The 18,205-nt window shown below is 45.8% G+C and overlaps 1 protein-coding gene and 2 long non-coding RNA genes across 5 annotated transcripts in view; 2 read left to right on the forward strand and 1 right to left on the reverse strand.

Moving 5' to 3' along the window:
- Positions 1 to 8,922: 8,922 nt before the first annotated feature.
- Positions 8,923 to 12,492, reverse strand: LOC139827253 (uncharacterized). The gene is made up of 3 exons (XR_011737692.1): positions 12,304 to 12,492; positions 10,975 to 11,069; positions 8,923 to 9,590 (listed from the first exon to the last, which is right to left on the reverse strand). It is a non-coding gene; the product is annotated as an uncharacterized lncRNA (long non-coding RNA).
- LOC139827254 (uncharacterized) lies at positions 10,827 to 13,226 on the forward strand. Its single transcript, XR_011737693.1, has 3 exons — positions 10,827 to 11,430; positions 11,850 to 12,683; positions 12,787 to 13,226. It is a non-coding gene; the product is annotated as an uncharacterized lncRNA (long non-coding RNA).
- Positions 13,227 to 14,505: 1,279 nt separating this feature from the next.
- Positions 14,506 to 18,205, forward strand: part of TBX20 (T-box transcription factor 20) — a 34,479-nt gene continuing 30,779 nt past the window's right edge. The window contains exons 1-2 of one of the 3 annotated variants that reach the window (XM_071804828.1): positions 14,506 to 14,794; positions 16,774 to 17,008. In XM_071804828.1, the coding sequence (XP_071660929.1) occupies positions 14,668 to 14,794; positions 16,774 to 17,008 (362 nt within the window). In that variant the 5' untranslated portion in view covers positions 14,506 to 14,667. The remainder of the gene's footprint in view (positions 14,795 to 16,773; positions 17,009 to 18,205) is intronic. The other 2 variants (XM_071804829.1, XM_065831214.2) reach the window with 2 other exon arrangements.

Here is an 18,205-nt window from a genome sequence, read left to right on the forward strand (position 1 = left end):
TAGCAAATCACAAGACATGAGCTGATGAGTGACCAGCTTTCATACATTCTGCTACTTTATGCAAAGTATTTATTTTTTGTGTCCCCTTCAATACATACTCTTGAGAAATTGTACCTAAATTTGCATATACTGCCTGCTTCATTGCATCATAGAGGAATGGCCTGGTCCTCAGTAAACCTAGTACGAGGTACATGTATTAGTAGGCTTGTTCCTCAGGTCTAGGAATTGAGTCTGGTGTGCCAACACAGAGTTTTGTGAGACCTGACATGTTCTTCCTTGCTTCGATTACATAGGTTTATGCGATTTTTTCATTTGTCATACACTTCTGAAAAGGAAACAAAAAAAAAGTAAATTCAAATTATAACTGAGGGACTGAAATTAACTTTAGCTGTGTTGCATGTACAATTGTCCCATATATAATCGTTTAAACCTCTTTCAGTCCCTGGCACTTGGATAGCTAAATAAGGATGTTAGGAGCTTTGCCGTAAGCCTTCAAACAAGACAACACCTAGACCCATCTAAAGCTCTTTGGTATCAGTGTGGCACATCAATATGAAGTCTGCTGAACAGATAGTAGATCTGGTTTCTGTCTCTTCTGAAGAAGGGAACCCAGCTTTTGTAAAATCTGGGTTCCATATGCAGAGCCAGCTATGAAGTCTTTCCTTTCGCAGGAAAAGCCTGCACCAATGTCCTCAAGTTTCGTCAGCTCTGTTATGTCTCTCATGTCTCTTCCTCCCCACCCAGGAGATTCAAAGTACCAGCGCTTTGGTCAGACCTGCCTCTTCTTTACTAGAGACATATGGCGATAAGCACGTTTCATGTCTCCACTACCTGTTGCTAAACAGAGGCTCAGGGATAAAAGCGACTGGCATGTTGCAAGGACCTCGGTAAAGAACCTAGTGAGGAAGCGCAACTTCTGGTGTCGCTTCTATGAGGCAATGAAGAAAATGTGACCAGGTGGTGGACAGCTTATTAGTATAATTCACTCTCAGTTTGTCTGCAAAAGTTTGTTACAATCCTTCCCCCTTGATTTCTGGCTCTGATGAGACATTATTTTAAGGTGCCAAGAAGACAGTCCAGGAATATGCGTAACTGCTGAAATGATCCCTTCTTTGCTGGATCATGTATGGTGTGTTTCCTGGGGACAGCTGAGCTAAGTTCACTGGTAACTCTGGGTGCTAGCAAAGCCCCAGCCAAACAGTGGATTAAGAATACAAAACAGTGACACACTGAAGGAAGAATATTGAAGAATGATCGCTGTTTATTAACTCCTCTGGATCTGGGGCTGAATGTGATGACATTTCAGCTTTACCTAAAAGCTTACTTGCTCTGAGAGCAAGCTGGCATTTTGCAGCAGAAATTGCTTTTCTTTAAAAAAAATCATTTAAAAGTAAAATGAGAACCAAAGTGAGTTACAGATGTCAAGGACTGCAGGCTGCCAGTGATGTCTATGAGATAGCATGCAGATGACCTAAGCAGTGCTTGAATGAACTGAAAAATCTTTTGTTTAAAAAAAGACAGGAAAGAGAAAAGAGAACTTTCAAAAGGGCTAACCCTATATTTCTTTCTTGGCCTGTACAACCTCCCTTCTCTACCCCTGTAGCCCTTGCAGTTCTCATTTATGTGCTTCAGATGCACTGAAAAGGTGGTTGTTTTTGTTTCTTCACTTTCTATGAAAACTCTCATGTTACCATGACAGTTAGTTCTCCAGTGTGAGGCAGCTTTAAGGACACAGGTTTCTGTCAACAAAACAAACCAGAAAACAAAAGAAAGCAAACACACACACACAAAACAATAAAAAACAAACACACACACACAAAACAGAAAACAAAGGCAAAAAAACCCGACCAAACCCCAACCAAACAAAACCAAAAAATGGGGTAAGTGACTGGGATACATTAGAAATCCCACTCATTGTACAGTGTCTGTTTCTCCAGCCCCCACCACTGCCATTTACACCATTGCCGGTGGGACAAATGTGTGCTGCTCCTGCAATTCCACCACCACCACCATTGAAAACACTGACCCATAACAAACACAAATTTTCAGGCAAAAGAGTATGGTTTAGAGACAGACAAGAAATACCAAGGTTAGCATATTATTCAAAACTGTATATATTCAGGTTTTAGTGGAGAAGACCAGCATAATACTGGTGACCATTGTGTTGTGCTTGTGACTGCAGTCTGTACCCATTCAGTCTTCCAGTGCTTAGGTCACACATTAGAGAGGGATCAGTCACTATACATTAGCACATATCATCCATTTTAGTGACAGCAGAACTAAGTAATACTCCCTTTCCTGCAGCAGTCAGTGGCTTCTCTAAAGACATTTCCAAATTCAATTGCTCTTGGGTTAATTCCTCTTCTCTTATATCATACTGAAAACTGGACAGCTGCCCCAGCTGGTGTCTGAATCTTCAATAGAGAAGAGGTCAGCAAAACTATTTTTCAACCTTTAGCAGAAATCTACTGAAACTGTCAATTTTAGAAAGCTGATGGCAAGTTGTTTGACAGATGCCAAGTGGTAAGAGCCCAAATATACTATTGTGAATGTTTATTTGTGGGCATAATGTCCCCTGTCAAAAGGAAGAAAAGGATGCCATGCAGGTTGCAAATATTAAGTGACAGATTTCATACAGCCTTTCTTTTGCTGAAAACATAAGGGCATGTTAAACATGGAAGGGCTCTTCCCAGTCCCTAGGAACACATCAGTGCAAAAGGCTCACAACCCTTTGAAACTGAACTTAGGAAATAGAGTGTTCAAATATTCATTGCTTTGATAACAAAAATATTTTAAAAGCTCTCTAAATCTGACCTAATTGAATATGATAGTGTCATCAGCTGTTAGTAGCAATGCCAGTTTTAAGAACAGATTCTGTCTTCTCCTTTGTGAAAGCTCAGAGTCTACAAATCAAACTGCCTTCCAAACGCCCTGTTTTATAAGCACTGCTAATATCAACTCTCTGTATGGTGCTTTTAATCAGTGGACTCCAAAGCCTCTTATACAGCAGGCTGGTGTCATTATACTCACTTTTTGGCAAAGTGCAGGAATGTAGAACAGTCGCAGTTCTGGGCTAGAGCCTAAGACTAGTAAATCCCAGTCTCATGTTCTAGTTACCGTCTTGTGCTGTTCAAGAGCAAATGTGACATTGCTGAGGAAGGGTGGAGGCATCACCTGAGGTACAAATCTGTCATTATGGCTATAAAAGCTTTGCCACACTTAAGCCACTCTTTTTTTTTTTCCTAGCATGTATTTCCACCCCTGGGGCTTAGCACCAAATCTTCACCCTCTCAACCCTTATGGTCTTAATTTTCTTTCCATTACCAAGTGTTGGCTATGTCTGTTTATTTTGCCAGAATTAACCTTGGCTTTCCCTTTTTGATATAAAATACCTCTTTCAAAGTACTCACTCAATTATGTCCAGGTTTTTTCCTCCTCACCTCTGCTACAGTCTACTGTATGCCATTGTCTTTTACAGTGCTAACCTCAGTTTTACTATGCACTTAGTAAATCTATATGATTAATTCTGGTAGGGTAAAGGGGATTTTCAATTCTTATTTATTCTTATTTTTAGGATACCTACACTAACCACAGTGAATGAGTTTAGTGTCTCATGCACTATATAAAGGCAAATATCAATTTCAACAGGATTACTTATATCCAAGTGTTTCAAACCTGAGAGACAAGGTTTGTCTAAGCACTAGCACCCAGAACATTCCTGGTGCTAGAAAGAAATATTTATTAAAACGCTATTTCTTGTACTGTGCTTTGGCAGTTTTCTTGGACATCGAAAGATGCACGACAAGGTTCTCTAATCCATTCTTTCTCAAGAGTTTCTTAAAAAAAGAAGGAGGAATATAGACTTAGGTATATAAAAGGGGGTCTATACCATGGACTTTTAAGAAGAACTAATCTAGACCTCTTGGTCAAATCCTTAAATTGTCAGAAAGTGACACTGTAAACGATGTTTTTAACTTGAAATATATTATTCCAACATTTTTTAAAATAATGTTTCAATTATTGGAAAATGGAAATTAATTTTCCATTAATGGAAATGTTTCAATTAATGAAAGCTGTTTCAATTAATGAAAGAGATTTTTTTGTGACACTTTTTTTTTTTTTTTACTTTGACTCCACATACAGCTGAAATTACAACACATGGCTTCAGGCTGATTTCCATCAAAGAAAGATCTCTGAAAGAAAAAAAGAAAAATAAAACATACATACACCAAAAACACCAAGAGAAAGCATCTTTACCCTAAGTTTAATAGGCTACCATGGATGAAGAGAAGTAAGTCACTGGATTAAATAGGCTAGGCTTAGCCCAGATGTCAGCAGTGGACAGAGTTGAAAGTACAACCTGTGTTCTCCTGACTGACAGGCGAGAAGATAATCAACAGCAGTAAGTCAGGGCAGCTTTGCTGCTAATCATCAACTACGTTGTGGTGGGATTCAGCTGTACTGGGCAACTATAGACATACAGAAAGGCCCATTCCTGCTCCGCAGACCTTGCAGCCTTGTCAGAGGCAGGGCAGGCCAGTGGTGGAGGGTCAGGTACACTGTCCTCCTCCCCTGACCATTGCCTTGCACAAAAGGAACCCCTTCTGCCTGGCCAAATTTAAAAAGCTCCCCATTTACCTTCCTAATTCTGGGCCAAAAGAGCACACCAAGCTGCAAATATAGTTCAATCCTTGTGTCACAAAGGGACATCAAAGTAAAAGCCTGGGAATGATGATTTCTCTGCCATGGAAAAAATAAGATGCATGATAGGTAATAAGTTGTGTCTCTTTTTTTTTTTGGTGGAAAGGAGCTGTTTTCACAAGTTTTACTTGCCCCTGGTTTTATCTCTAAAATATGCGATTTACATGACTTGTAAGCATTTATAAACTATCTCTATGATTACATTTATTGGTTATTTACTCAACATGTAAAGCAAGATGTTATTCTATCAATCAAGTTACATTTGCTTCGTTTGTGTTTCATGGTAACAGCAGCATCAATTGTGTTAAACGTTGTAAACCTTTCCTGTATCTCAAAAGAAAAAACAGCCCAACTTCGTATCCTGCAAGAAAACCTGAGGTTAATACCTTATTAACTCTCATTTAGCCATAATTTAAATTAACAGATGCAGGCACTACAAGGTTATAAACCTTCTTCATTAGCAAAAAATACACGTCCATTTATATTAAATATAAACCATCGTAATCTTATGCCTGTCATAGGAAAATGTTGTTTTAATTTCTATGTCACCGTGAAGTCTAATTGATTTGTATTTTCATTACCACAATCATTATTGCTGAAAGCTTTAAGATCAACCACAAATACTGTACTGCAGTCACCCAGTTGAGCTCTAAAACCAGCCTAAAAATCCCTGAGAGGTTTGGTAAGGTTGAACTGAAGTATGGGTTCGAGTTCTTCTCTGATCCACGTGAAATGAACTGTTAACTTTAAGGGGGTGCAGATTTTCACCTCTGATTGCCTGAAAGCTGATGTCAGCCTACCTGACTTTCAGTCACGTTTTATGGTGCAAATTCCGGGTTGATTAGTTTCCTCGCTTTGATATAACTAATGGAAGCAAGCTGCCTTCTTCTGCAAACCCGCCTGGGCAGGGCAGGAAGCGCTTAGCTCCGACGGTTGTCTTCACGCCGCTGAAATGAAAACCCTTTCGGTGCCAGCCTTCCAGCAAAGCATATGCTGAGAATTACACAAACTGGTGAATTGCTTTCCCCCAACGTTATTTACGACCATGTTATTTCAAATAAGCTTAGTTTCCCTCTGCAAGCTTAGCCATTGCCAGATAAATCAGCAGTATGTTACGGATACTGAAATATGTTTTCCAAGCCTTAATCCTGAATACTTTTGAAATTGCAGGCTTAAAAAAAAAAAAAAATCATTTTCATGCCAGAACACCCCCAATCCTGTTCCCCATACTGTTAAAATAAGCAAAAGCGATGCCTTTCACCACACCACGGTGTGGGAATGCTTCTCCCTCCATCCTCACAGTGTGGAAATAAGCCAGAAATATCTGGCAGCCCCGTCTGCGGTGCCTGACGGGTCGGGCAGCGCGGCCCTATCTGTGCACGCTGGGTTTCTGCGACGTTTCTGTCAGGCTTCAGACAGCCAAAGGCTGCGAGAACAGTTTCTTGGTGACAGCAGTGCTGCTCCCAGCCCGTATAACACACTTTATTACAAGTTACTCTGTATGATATGATCTGGGAGAGTTGTAAATCACGGCGCTGCTTCTCGCTTTCCGAGCTTACTGGGCCAGAAATGAAATAATCTTTGCTCTACATTCACGTCGTATTTCCTTGTTTACTAACTTGTTTTGTTTTGTTTAAACTGCCATTTTCTTTTACATCTACCAGGAGAGACATGGGACACATAGTGTTTACGAATCGCTGAGCAAAAATTGAAAAGCGTCTGCTACTGAAGATTTTGGAAAATGGCTGATAGTCTTTTTTTTAATTCTTTCTACCACTGGCCCTCAAAGCAAAACTCATTGTCTTTGGGCGTATTCCTACTGCTGTATGTTCACAGAGGGAAAATATGCAGAGGTCAGCAGTTCCAAAGGCAGTCTCTAATTTTAGGTCCTTAGCTTTGGATATTTTGGGATAAAACTTTGGACACAACAAAAGAAGTGTCAAGGAACTATAAATCTAGATGAAGTAAGTGACACCCAAGATTTCTCAAACCAGAGACCCAAAACCAGAAACTCTTCTATTTAAAAAAAAAAAAAAAAAAAGAAGTTTAAACATTTGCCAGAAAATGTTTTTTCTTAGTTCTTGAGGTTTCCATCCTTCCCCACACTTCCCGCTATTCCTATTTTCATATCGCCATTACAGGCAACTCTGAAATTCTCCTACCAGTCCAAGGCCTGCAAAAGCCAAGGAGAAAAATGTCCTTTCTTATAATGTGCATGTGATCAACTCAAGATTGAGTGCTGTGTAAAGTGTGATATTTTTAAAAAACAAAAATATGTTCCTGGAAAGTTTTAAATTTAGCTAAATTCATTCTAAATATTTTAAATTGTCAATATATTGTTTATTAATGTATTTTAAATATGCAATTTTCAATTTTTAAGAACTGTAAACAAAAGATCTAAATTCCACTTATGTAATAAAGCTCAAAAGTGCTGGTTTATTAAATAATTCTTTTATAATTAGATACAAAATATGAAAAGCAGTAAAAAAAATTTAAAAGAAAATTAAAATCATTTCACATAAAATATGTCACCAATACAAAAAAGGGGGAGGAAAGTAGAAATTAATATAGTTGTAAGAGCTCAAGTACATTTCCAAGCAGTCCCGCTCCACAATCACATCACTAGTTATCCAGAGATTTGCTTCGAACAACAAAAAACTGCAGAGGCAGCTCTCCTGGAAACTGCAAACCCAAAATTTCTGAAGGACCACAGTACCTGATCAAAGGAGAGGGAACCATCAGAATCTTTCAGTCTGCCAGGAACTGCTGTTCCATCTTCAAGTTGAAAGTCAAGAACGAGCTCAGTCCTATCTCTAGGACAGACAAACAGACACGATAACTTCAGTGAGACTTCAAAAGTCCTGAACTAGAAGAGATTTTTCAGATGCTCTGATAAACAGCTTCCACATCAGTGACATGTATTTTTGTATCTTTAAAATGAGCACTGTGATACAGAAGTCTTGTTTCCACTAAAATTTTGGTCTAAAGCAGTGGTTTCAGTTTACGGTAAGTCTTGCACTGTGGCAGATTGTGAGTTGCTTGTATTGATTCGTGGAAGGCAACTAAAAAAAGCACTACTGGACATGTTTAGACCTAAGGTACTGCATATGTATGCATATAGACATGTGTACGTGCACACACGTATTTTACATGTTGAATAATATTCCCAAAAAGCAAGTCACGTTTTATGGTTTCTAAAATTTTGAAGAGCAATTTGTGAAATGCTTTGTGTGTCAAGAAATTGCAGATGCTTTTTGTGTAAAGAAACTAGGCAAATGGATCCTTTTGCCAGCCATTGAAACGCAGTTCTCTCCAACAAAGTAGCAGGACTGTAAATAGAAAACTTTATCTTCTCTGGGGTCTTGTTTGGTTGGTTTTTTGTTTTTGTTTTTTCTTTTAAGACCTGTGAAGGAGCTTTTCTGAACCCATCCATCCCTGCAACATGCCAGAATTTCTGCTTAGTTCTGCCACTTAATCCAATTAATATTTCCTTTAACTCTGTGAAACAGGTGGAAGGGCTTTTAGGGACCTCGGTTTGAAATTGAGCATGAAATGGATGTATAAAAATAGAGCGTTAGAGATCTTGTGGCTTTTTGTGACATTGCTGACTACCGTTTTAAACACCAAAACGCAAAGCTGGTGCGTGGTCACTGCGCGTGCATGTCCCTTGGTTGTTCTGGGCACTTGTGACGATGGTTTGTTTTGCTTTGTTTTTCAATTAAATGATGTTGGTCAAGCTGAGCAAGACAAACTTGAGTATTAATCAATTACTTAAAAAAAAAAAAAAAGCTTATGACTTATGGTATGTGTGATGAAAAAAGGGGCAGAGGTCCCTCACTGCATGGAGGCAGGAAGGCCCTGCTCCCTACCCCATCTCACTGTGGAGCGCCCCAACCTGGCCCTGGCCAGCCCCCCCGGGTACAAGTCAGACCCCCCATCACCCACTGGAGTGGGATGTGGTGCTGGCCGGCCGCCCTGGAGCATCCACTTCCCGAGGGTGCAAACCTCTCTCCCGGGAACAGGGAGGCTCCCCGCTCGGGAGGAGCAGGAACAGCATCGGCAGCCGCAAACCCCTCATCCCTTCCCTGTTCCCTGCCTGCACTCGGGGAAACCAGCCCAGCTGGCTAAAATATGATGGGAGAACGTATGAACACCTTGGATAACGACCTCCGTGGATAGTCGGGGTGCTAATGAGTTCAGGCCGGGGAAAAAAAAAAAAAAGAAAAGAAAAAGCGCTTTTTGCGTTCATTGCAGCTTTCTCGATTGCTGATCTTGAAACCTAAAGAGATTTTGCAACACTTAAATGAAATGATCGCCCCAGGAGTCTTGCACGTCTTGGTTGGTGGTGCTTCAAATTATAGGTGCAAAACATTTGCAGTACAAACCCTTAGTGAAAATTTCATCAGCTTTTAGTGACGGTTTTTAACCGAAAAAGAAAAAAAAAAAAAGTCTATGGAGTACTCATACTTTTTTTTTTTTATATATATATTTAAAAGTGTCATCGCTTCCGTTAAGCGTAAACTCCAGGTTTATATGGAAAACACAGTGCGTTTTCTGCACATGAAAGGGACGTTAAAGTGTAATCGTATCCAGCTGACGTACCGATGTGTGTATACACAATATCGCACGCCTGAATATACAGTGTACTGTGTATATACACAGTATCGCACGTTTATGCGCCTATGGATGCATCTTTACTCGGGCGTTTGTAGCCTGTGTGTGTGCCCGCTCGTAAGCTTGCACCAAAAGCAGATTTGCTAGATGGCTTTGGATCAGGATGGATGTATTTAATGATCCTCCTGGCTGTGTGTCCGTGCGTGTGTTGAGCTGTTCCCGGCCGTTCGCACTCTCCGTGGACAAAGACGTCTCCCGTTCAGGAATGCAGCAGCCTGCAAAGTGTGAATAATTTTCAGTGAGGAGTTACACTAAGTGGGAAAGCTTTTAGCACATTATCCACTAGCAATTGGACTATAATCTAATTGTCAGCCCTCGGGTCTTAATAGAGCCTTTCTCTTTCCACCATCGGATTTGCATCTGGGAGATGCCTAATGGGTTTAAAATGCCTCGGATTTTGCTCCAATAAGCCACCTTCCCGGCGTAGGTGACATTGAGATGTTTTTGTTGTGAAATTGGATCTCGGGTACCTGGGCTTCTGCCTTGCTGGCGCGCCTCTTTTCGTGAAGGGAAGAGCCTGAAGCGGCGGCCAGGGGGGAGATGCTCCCGCTGCAGAAACAACGCTGGGAGCTTGCTTGCTCCAAAACCGGGGAACGCAAAGGGACGGTGAAGCCGGCGGAGGGAGCAATATAATTATGTGCAGCAGAGGAAACAAAACAAAACAAAACAAAACAAACAACAACAGACAAAAAACAAACAAACAAACAAACAAAACTGAAAGCAAAACTGATAATCGCGTGAGGTTGGAAAGGAGCAGAGCTGGAGCCAGGGAGCCCTATAGTCATCGCTTTGTAAGGGAACGATGAACTCTCAGGACATGAACGGGCGCTCTTACGACCCTGCCCGAGCGAATAAACACGATTCTTAACACAAGACAAGTTGTTTTCATCTACAAGGGAAAGAAAAAAAAAAAAGAAGAAGAAAAATATTTTAACTCCTCTCCTCCCGAGGCGGGGATACGTTCAAACCAAAAGCAGCACCGCAGGTTACTTTGCAGCGGGCGGTGCGGGCAGCAGCTCCTGGCAGCACCGGGAGAGAAGCGGTTTGGGTGGGAATGCGGCAGTAAGGGTCTTAGCAGCGTCTCCCCGCACCCGTAGGCTCCTAATTAACGGGGGGGGAGTGGGAAGCCTCATTAAAGCCCTAATTAAAGGCCACACACATACATACACATACATACATATATACATGCATGTATATATGTCAGGTTATCCCAAGGGGCGACAGGGAGAGGAGCGGGTGACAGTTCAGCACGATGCTCTGAAGGGAAATAGCAGCCGGGGCCGGTTTCAGGGGCACAGCCCCACGGGTGCCACCACGGGGCTGTGTGGAGATTTGTTTCTGAGGCATGAAGTGAGCGGCGTGGGGGCTTTCGAGAGAAAGAAGAAAAAAAGAAAAAATTAAAAAAAAGAAAAAGAAAAAATAGAGAAAAAAAAAAAGCGGTGGCCCCTCTCATCACTGCGCATAACAGATGCTTAAAAACTGAGCGTGGTCCGCCTCCGGGTCTGCGCCCCTTTCCGCGCACCTGGCCCACCGGTGAGGCTGCGCGACCGCGTAAAAGCGCACAGGGTCGGAACTCATGTCAGCCAAGCAAAGGCGCACCTGAAATCAAACCTCCTGCTCGGCAGGACTCCGGTTTTCTTGGCGGATTTCTGCATGTTTCTGTCCCTCGTGTCTTGTCCCCATCGTGATTTTGGCTAGGTGAGAAAAGGGCCGTGAAGAAAAGTTGTTCGTCGTTTTCACGGGATCAGCTTTTCGCCTTTGCTTTTCAGGGATCAGATATAGGTTTTGGAAGGGGACTGCAAGGTCCCTGTTTGAAACTTGACGATGAAACTGAGAGGTAATGCTGATTAAAGCTGGTAACTGAACGAGCGCAGCGAGGTATGCAGCAATTACCCGAAGCTATTACTCGCACGCTGTTTTTTGCCAGAGCGCAAGACAGCAAGGAGCAATGTGCGCAAAGGAAGAAAAAAAAGTACTTCGAAAGCATAACGAAGCCTCATGAAATGGCTCTGTCATGCCAGACTGACACAGGCGACAAACACCTGCATTGGCTAGGTAGCAAACAAACTCCGCGGTGTAGATGGCGTGTTCTCTATTTACGGATAAAGAAATAACGCAGGATTTAATTTAAACGGGTTCGTACAAGACAGCCGCCCTGCTCAGGTGCAGTGGGATTTGTAACTGTGCTCTGGGGAGCGGGGTCGGTATAGCGGGGACAGCCTCTCTGTGCCCGCCTGCAGCGGGGGGGACAGCAGGGACCGGCTGCTCCGGCTCACACAGCCCGGGAAGGACGCGCGGGGGCTTATTAACTCTATCCCCTTGATTGGGAAAGCAGAGGGAGAGGACTGGGGTAGTGATACGTGTCCCCGACACCCCCCTCCCGTCCGTGAAAGCACCCCCATCCCCGAGATGGCCACGGGCAGGGGCGGCAGAGCAAACCAGAGGAGCCTGTCTCTCTCCTTTTTCCCACTCAGGTCGCCGGACCCGCGTGTCTTCTGGCTCGGCCTCGGCGGGGGAAGGAGTCGCAGCGAGGATTAGGCGGCCGGAGCCGAGCCCCATTCATTGCCCGCGGGGGAGGAGGGGGTGCTCTGGACGTCTAGACAGAGCTCATTTCCTTATCGGAGGCGGAGCGAGGGAAAAACTACGAAAATAAAGATTGTCGTGGGATTGAGCAAAAACTTGCAAGGTTTAATTGAGCAAGAAGAGTCATCCCGTAAGGACGAACCTCTTTAAAAATAAAATAAAACGAAGCTCCTGGGTTTTTGATCTCCAAAGTACGAGCAAGGACCCTCAAACCCCCAAGGCCGGTCCCTCTCCTAGAGGAGCAACCCCCTGCCCGGAGGTGACTGCCACCCCCGCTCCACGGCCGCGCCGCGGCCTCCATCCCCCCACTACTTTCCGCGCCCGACCGCGCAGTGCCGCTCTCACCGCGCAGCGCTTCTCACTGCCGGGGCCGACTCTTTCTCCCCGAACTAAAGGCAGTGACGGGTCACGCCGCGGGGCTGGAAATCCGCGGCGAGGCAAAGCAGAGAGGGCTCCGGGCTTTGCCGCAGCTCCCGGGGCTGAGCCGATCCCCGCGTGTCGATGTTTTCCAGCCAGGCGCGGTCAGCACCGAAATATCCACCGCCACCCGCCGCACCCCCCTCCCCTAAGCCCTGACAGGTCAGGCACGCCGGGGGCAGCCCCTGCTAGGGACAGGTATGTTACGACCTGGCTGCCCTGGGACGGAGATAAGCAGGTTCTGCGCTGTTACTTTGATGAGACCTTGGCTTTTTTGTCATCCTTATTTTGCATGGCGCATAGAGGAGGTAGGAAACCAGAAAGGAATTTAGCATCCCCACCACCACCGCAGGGAGGGTGAAGAAGATAGTTGCCCAGGCTACGTGTATCCTCCTTTTTCTTTCTTTTCAGGCAGGCCGAACTCCGCTTTTCACGCAGGGACAAGGGAGAGCAGGGCCGGGACTCCGGGACCCCCGTCCCGCCGCTGCCGCCCGTCGCACCCCGGGAGCGTCCTCAGGAGCGGGACTGTCCCGCAGGGGAACCGGGCTGTTAAAGGAGGGATGTCTCTCGAAGTAAAACGATAAAGCGTTTTGGGGATATTTTGTTTGTTTGTTTTCTTGGGATTGATGTCGGGAGAATCGTTCGTCTCGTTTTCTCTGTGGCGAGAGGTGACGTTTCGTGAGCTGCCCTTACCCCTGCAGAGTCTCCTGGTTCCCCGGCCGCGGGGGCTGCCTGGGCTCTTCCCTTGCACCCCTCTCCCCCAGCTCCAGGGTCAGGCAAGACCCGGCCCCCAGATCACCGTGTGTCGCACTGAAATATTAGCCCTCTGCCAAAAGCTTTAGGCGCTTCTAAATACGCATCCTGTTTGAGATAGAATACATATCTTTTACTCTATTTATATTCTATCTATTGGCAAATTCGGGTAATAAAAGGGCAAACCGCGGCTGGTTCTCGCTCATTTCAAAGCGATAAGGCACTATTGTGTGTTACCCACTTCGCTGGCTACGAAGGGTGACCCAAATAATTGTTTCTCCATATTAAATAAGTTAAGCAGGAACAGGAGTGGCACAGATCTGTACCTGACTGGGGTTAGTCCTTCCAGCGCTATGTCCCCTTGGTACAAGCGTGCGTATTGAAGGCTCCTCAGATTCTGTTTTGGGTTTAGAAGTTGGCACTTCACTAAGAAAAAGTGAGTGTCCTCTTGAGTCGTTTTAGCAAGCAAATCTTGTAAGTCCTCTTTTATTTAAAGGACTTTAGTTAGTTTGCCCGCTTTTTCATTTATGGGAGGATTTTTACATGAATTTTACATGTTTACATGTTTACAAGACCACTGGCGAGCAGTTTACTTAAATCACTGGTTTGGGATAATCTGCTCGTTGGCACCATCAGCCCATCCTAGTTTTGTCTCCATCTTAGGTACTTGATCAATACCATCTAGTTTGGTGGAACCGATGAAACGGAATTGAAGAAAACTGTAGGACCAGTAGCCCTTGTACTGGCTTGGCTTGAACCCAGCAAGGGTCTCACCTGGAGCCTGCCGAGGCGACTACATCTGATTGGGATGACAATATTTGGGATCTGGTGCAGGAAATACAAATGCACGATCAGCCTTAAGGAACCTTCTGTCCCAGCAGAAGGCGCACAACGATGAAACGGATGCTTTAAAAATTTCGATCTTCTAAAATTTGAATTTTAAATAGAAAATTGGGACATGGACGCACGCGAAAAAAAAGAAATTATTTTCTCCTTTAAAACCATCTCTCCACTGGTTCTTTGATTTTTGTCTCGACAAAGCGAATAAGCCCTAGGGATCATTTCGGGAGCAGCCCTGGCCGTGTGGCCAGTCCCCCCGCCCCTCTCTCAGGGCTCAGAGGAGCGGCGGGCTCACCCCGAACCGCTCAAGCCGCCGAGACCTCGGGAGGGAGCGGAGCCCGGTTGCTGGAAGGGGGAGCGGCGGTGGGGAGCCCGCCTGAGGTCCGGCCGCCCCCTGCCCACCCCGCGGGCGGGCAGAGCCCATCCCAGCCCTCCCCTTCTTTCTCTTCTTCTTCTTCCTCCTCCTCCTCCCGCCCGCCTCCGCCCCCTCCTCCGCGGTCGGGCCGGGGCCCTTGACGTGTCCTGCCACCGATTGGCCACCGGCCGATAGGATCTCCGCGGCCCCGCGTTAAGGCGGGGGAGCGCGCAGCACCCGGTGCAGAGTGTTTCCCTACCGCTCGCCCGGCAACCGCGCTCCGCTGCCCTCGGTACTCCCGATCCGGGCAGCGCCGTGCCGAGCTGCTTCTCCGGCGGGTGGCCATGGAGTACACACCGCCCCCCAAGCCGCAGCTCTCCTCCCGGGCCAACGCCTTCTCCATCGCCGCCCTCATGTCGAGCGGCAGCTCCAAGGACAAGGAGTCCCCCGAGAGCACCATCAAGCCGCTGGGTGAGTGGGGAAGGGGGTGACCACCGGTTTCTGTGGGGCGCGGAGCTCTCGTCAGTCTGTCCCGGCGGAGCCCGCTTTCCGCTCAGGCTCACCCCCCTCAAAGCTCCGGCAGTCGGGTCAGGCAGCCGCGGGTTTCCCCTTGCCCACAGGTTTCCCCGCCCTAGGAAAAGCCGCACCGCGGAAGCCGGTTAAAGTCTCCTCATTGCCCGCCGTCTTTTTTCAGGCGAGGCTCTAGCACAAACCGTTTTCTAAATTCCTCCGGTCTAATTTACGTCGTTTATTAAGTCTTTCCGTTCCTAGAATAATCTCACACGCTAAGGTAGTTATGTTTCTCTTCACTGGTATTAAATGGACCTCTTAAATACTTACTGCAAATCGTCTACGTTTTTAAAGTCAAATAAGAGTATCTCCGGTATCGCTCCTAGCCTTAGAAGGGGTTGTAAAACTTATATCGCTTTGCTCCATAGCTACTCGGTGTAGACTCAAAGATTTTTTCACTCTACATCAAGCTGGGACGATTTGTACGGTAATTCCTCGCGATCTTCGCGGAAGAGATTTAGCTTCTATTCGGTCGTCTCGATTCAGATTCCCGAAGGCTTTTTAAAAAATATTATAACTTCTCTTCCTCCTTCCCTCCCCACCCCCCAAATTTCTGCGGTTTGTGGTCCTTGCATGTATCGACTTCACAGAAAACTTAAAAAAAAAAAAAGGCACTAAGCTTTCAAGGCGCCAATGAACAAGCTTATAAGAATTAAGAAAATGCGTCGCTCTCAGTGTCTCCTCCATCTAATCAACTGACTTAATAGATTTCACATAGTTCAGGGATGCATTGCGAACTTTATTTTTTAGTTCAGGCGATAACGTAGGCCGGGAATGGTGTAGTATTCCCGTTTGACATATTTACACGGTCTTGTGTTAAACGTAGCTATTTGTCTTTATTTTCTTTTCCTGAAAACACTCACTCAATTACTTTCAAAATGATTATTTTTTTAAACTCATTGCCCCGTGCCGTTCAGTTAGAAATCGAAGGGAAAGCACTGCCTATAACTGTTTTATTTATTAACCGGAGATTTGAGGTGAAATCTTTCTCTGTCAGGGTAGGGGGCATTCGTGCACCTCCCGTTTCTTTGGCGCCGGTCGGTGGATCCATCGCCTCATCCCGGTGCGACAGCGCGGGGCTGGGACAGAAATCCCCCCAGCCCTGTTCCTTTATCCTCATTCGACTCAAGCACCAAAAGCCTCCCGGGGCTTGCAAGTAGGTGGGGGGAGCATCGACGGGACCCAGCGTCGGCGGCAGCTACCAAACCCGCGCAGGGTGCGTGGCCGCACTCAGCTACCCCGGAGTCTGTTTCTCCAACGGAGCGTGTTCAGCCTCAGCAAACCGTCTGGGAGGTGGGGCAGACTCGGTTTTCCGAGCGGATGAGCCCGCGACCGGCCTTGAGTTATTATTAGGAGCCCATTACCCCGTGGAGGAAGCGCGGAGACTGCGCTACCGCGCTCGGGCGCTTTCTGTGTTACGCGCTCTGGCAGCGGCGCAATTTAGGAGAATCTGGCCGCGTTTCCCCAGCGTGACCCCAGAGCCGAGCGCTCCCGTTTTAATGAGAATTAGTGACCTTTCCATGGAAACCCTCGCTTAGCAGGGAGGCAGCGCGCAGGACGCGCCCTGTCCCTCCACATCCCGTGGAGCGGGTAACAGCGGGGCCGCGCTGCTCCCCGCCGTCCCCCGGGCATCAGCCTCCATGCACCTTCGGGGAGAGGCGCCACTCCGGGCTCTTCCCCGAGCTAATCTCCGAAAATCATCACCCCTGCTTTCCAACGACGACCTGTCGCCTAAGAAACAGAGAGGATCTACGGGTGTGCTGGGTCAGAGGGTGGGAGCTGAACGATAAATGCTTTTTTTTTTTTTCAATAATTTTTCTCGGCGGTTGTACCGTCCTGGCTCAATCCTCTCTCTCTTTTCCCCCTCCAAAATTCTGCAGAACAATTCGTTGAGAAATCCTCTTGCGCCCAGCCTTTGAGTGACTTATCCAGCCTGGACCCCCACGGGGATTTTAGCACCAGTCCTTCGTCCTTGTGCACCGAGCCCCTCATCCCCACCACCCCTATCATCCCCAGCGAGGAGATGGCCAAAATCTCGTGCAGCCTGGAGACCAAAGAGCTCTGGGACAAGTTTCACGAACTGGGTACCGAGATGATCATCACCAAATCCGGGAGGTAAGGCTGGGCAGTCCCGGGGCAGCTTTGGAGGCTGGTGGTGGAGGCGAGGGAAGGCAAAACAAACAAAACCCACAGGTTTTATTTTGGGAGAACAGCACGGAGGAGGAGGGTGAAGCCCCTTAATTGCCGCCGCGCTGCTCAACGCGGTGCTGCGCGGTGCGCGGAGCCCCGCGGGAAGCAGAGGGAGAGGCGGCCGGGCCGGCAGTGGGGTTCGGTTCGGTGGGGTGCGGTACGGCCGGCTGACATCGACCCGGGGGGTCCTGACGGCTGGGTAGAAATGTTGTTTGCTTAAAATTTGGCGTGTGGCTGAAAGCTCCTTCGTGCAGCGCCGTGATTTTGCAGTTCTGGCTTGGTGCAAATGCGGGGAAAAGCGATGTCGTGGGGAAATAATTCAGTCAGGGCTTGGTTTGGTTTTATTTTCTCTGGGTTGCAAATGATGTGCAAAAGAAACCCAGGCTTTCTCGTCACCTCAAACCATTCTGTTTCGTCAGTAAAGCTTTTGGAGTTTGGGTCAGTCAAGTACAGTTTGCAGGAGCCAAATATCCTGTCAAGTTTTGTAATCCCCAAAGTTACTTGTTATTAATGTATCATCCTTGATGATTTTTTTTTGTCCTAACTCGTGAGCTCTACCAGCATGTGTTTTAAAAAAATATTAATAAAAGTACATATAAAATCTGCAATTTGAAGTTCAGAGTCTTTAACTGTTTAAAATTATTTCACTTTATTTCTCGTCTACGGCATAACCTTCCGTTTTTAAGTTGCGTTTTGTCAAAGTGTAAGTGAAGAAAGAAAAGTTTAGTTCTGTAAATTCCTCTCAGAAATATCGTGAGCGGGCTTAAAAGATCACACATCTAAAATGTATGAGAATATTAACGGAAATAAGTTTTGCAATGTTTCTCTAACACGAGTATGGTTCCCATTTAAAAAAAGAAAATAATCTGTGTTTTCGAGGACTAAAAGTACATTAGGTAAAACTATTTTCAAAAATCGTTGTGTACTTTCAACTACCAGGCAAAAGTATATTTCTCTTTTACTTTTTTCCCTTTTACTACTTTTTCTTTTTGCTTCCAAAAGTCGTTCTGATTTCAAGCTGCTCTTTCTGTGCATGTTAAAGAGATACACAGGATTTAACTTCTGTCATGCTGAAGCAGAATCAATAGGGGCTTTGATATTTTTCAGGTGGTTTAAATATGA

This window comes from Patagioenas fasciata, chromosome 2 (genome assembly GCF_037038585.1).
Source record: "Patagioenas fasciata isolate bPatFas1 chromosome 2, bPatFas1.hap1, whole genome shotgun sequence".
Taxonomy (NCBI): Eukaryota; Metazoa; Chordata; class Aves; order Columbiformes; family Columbidae; genus Patagioenas; species Patagioenas fasciata.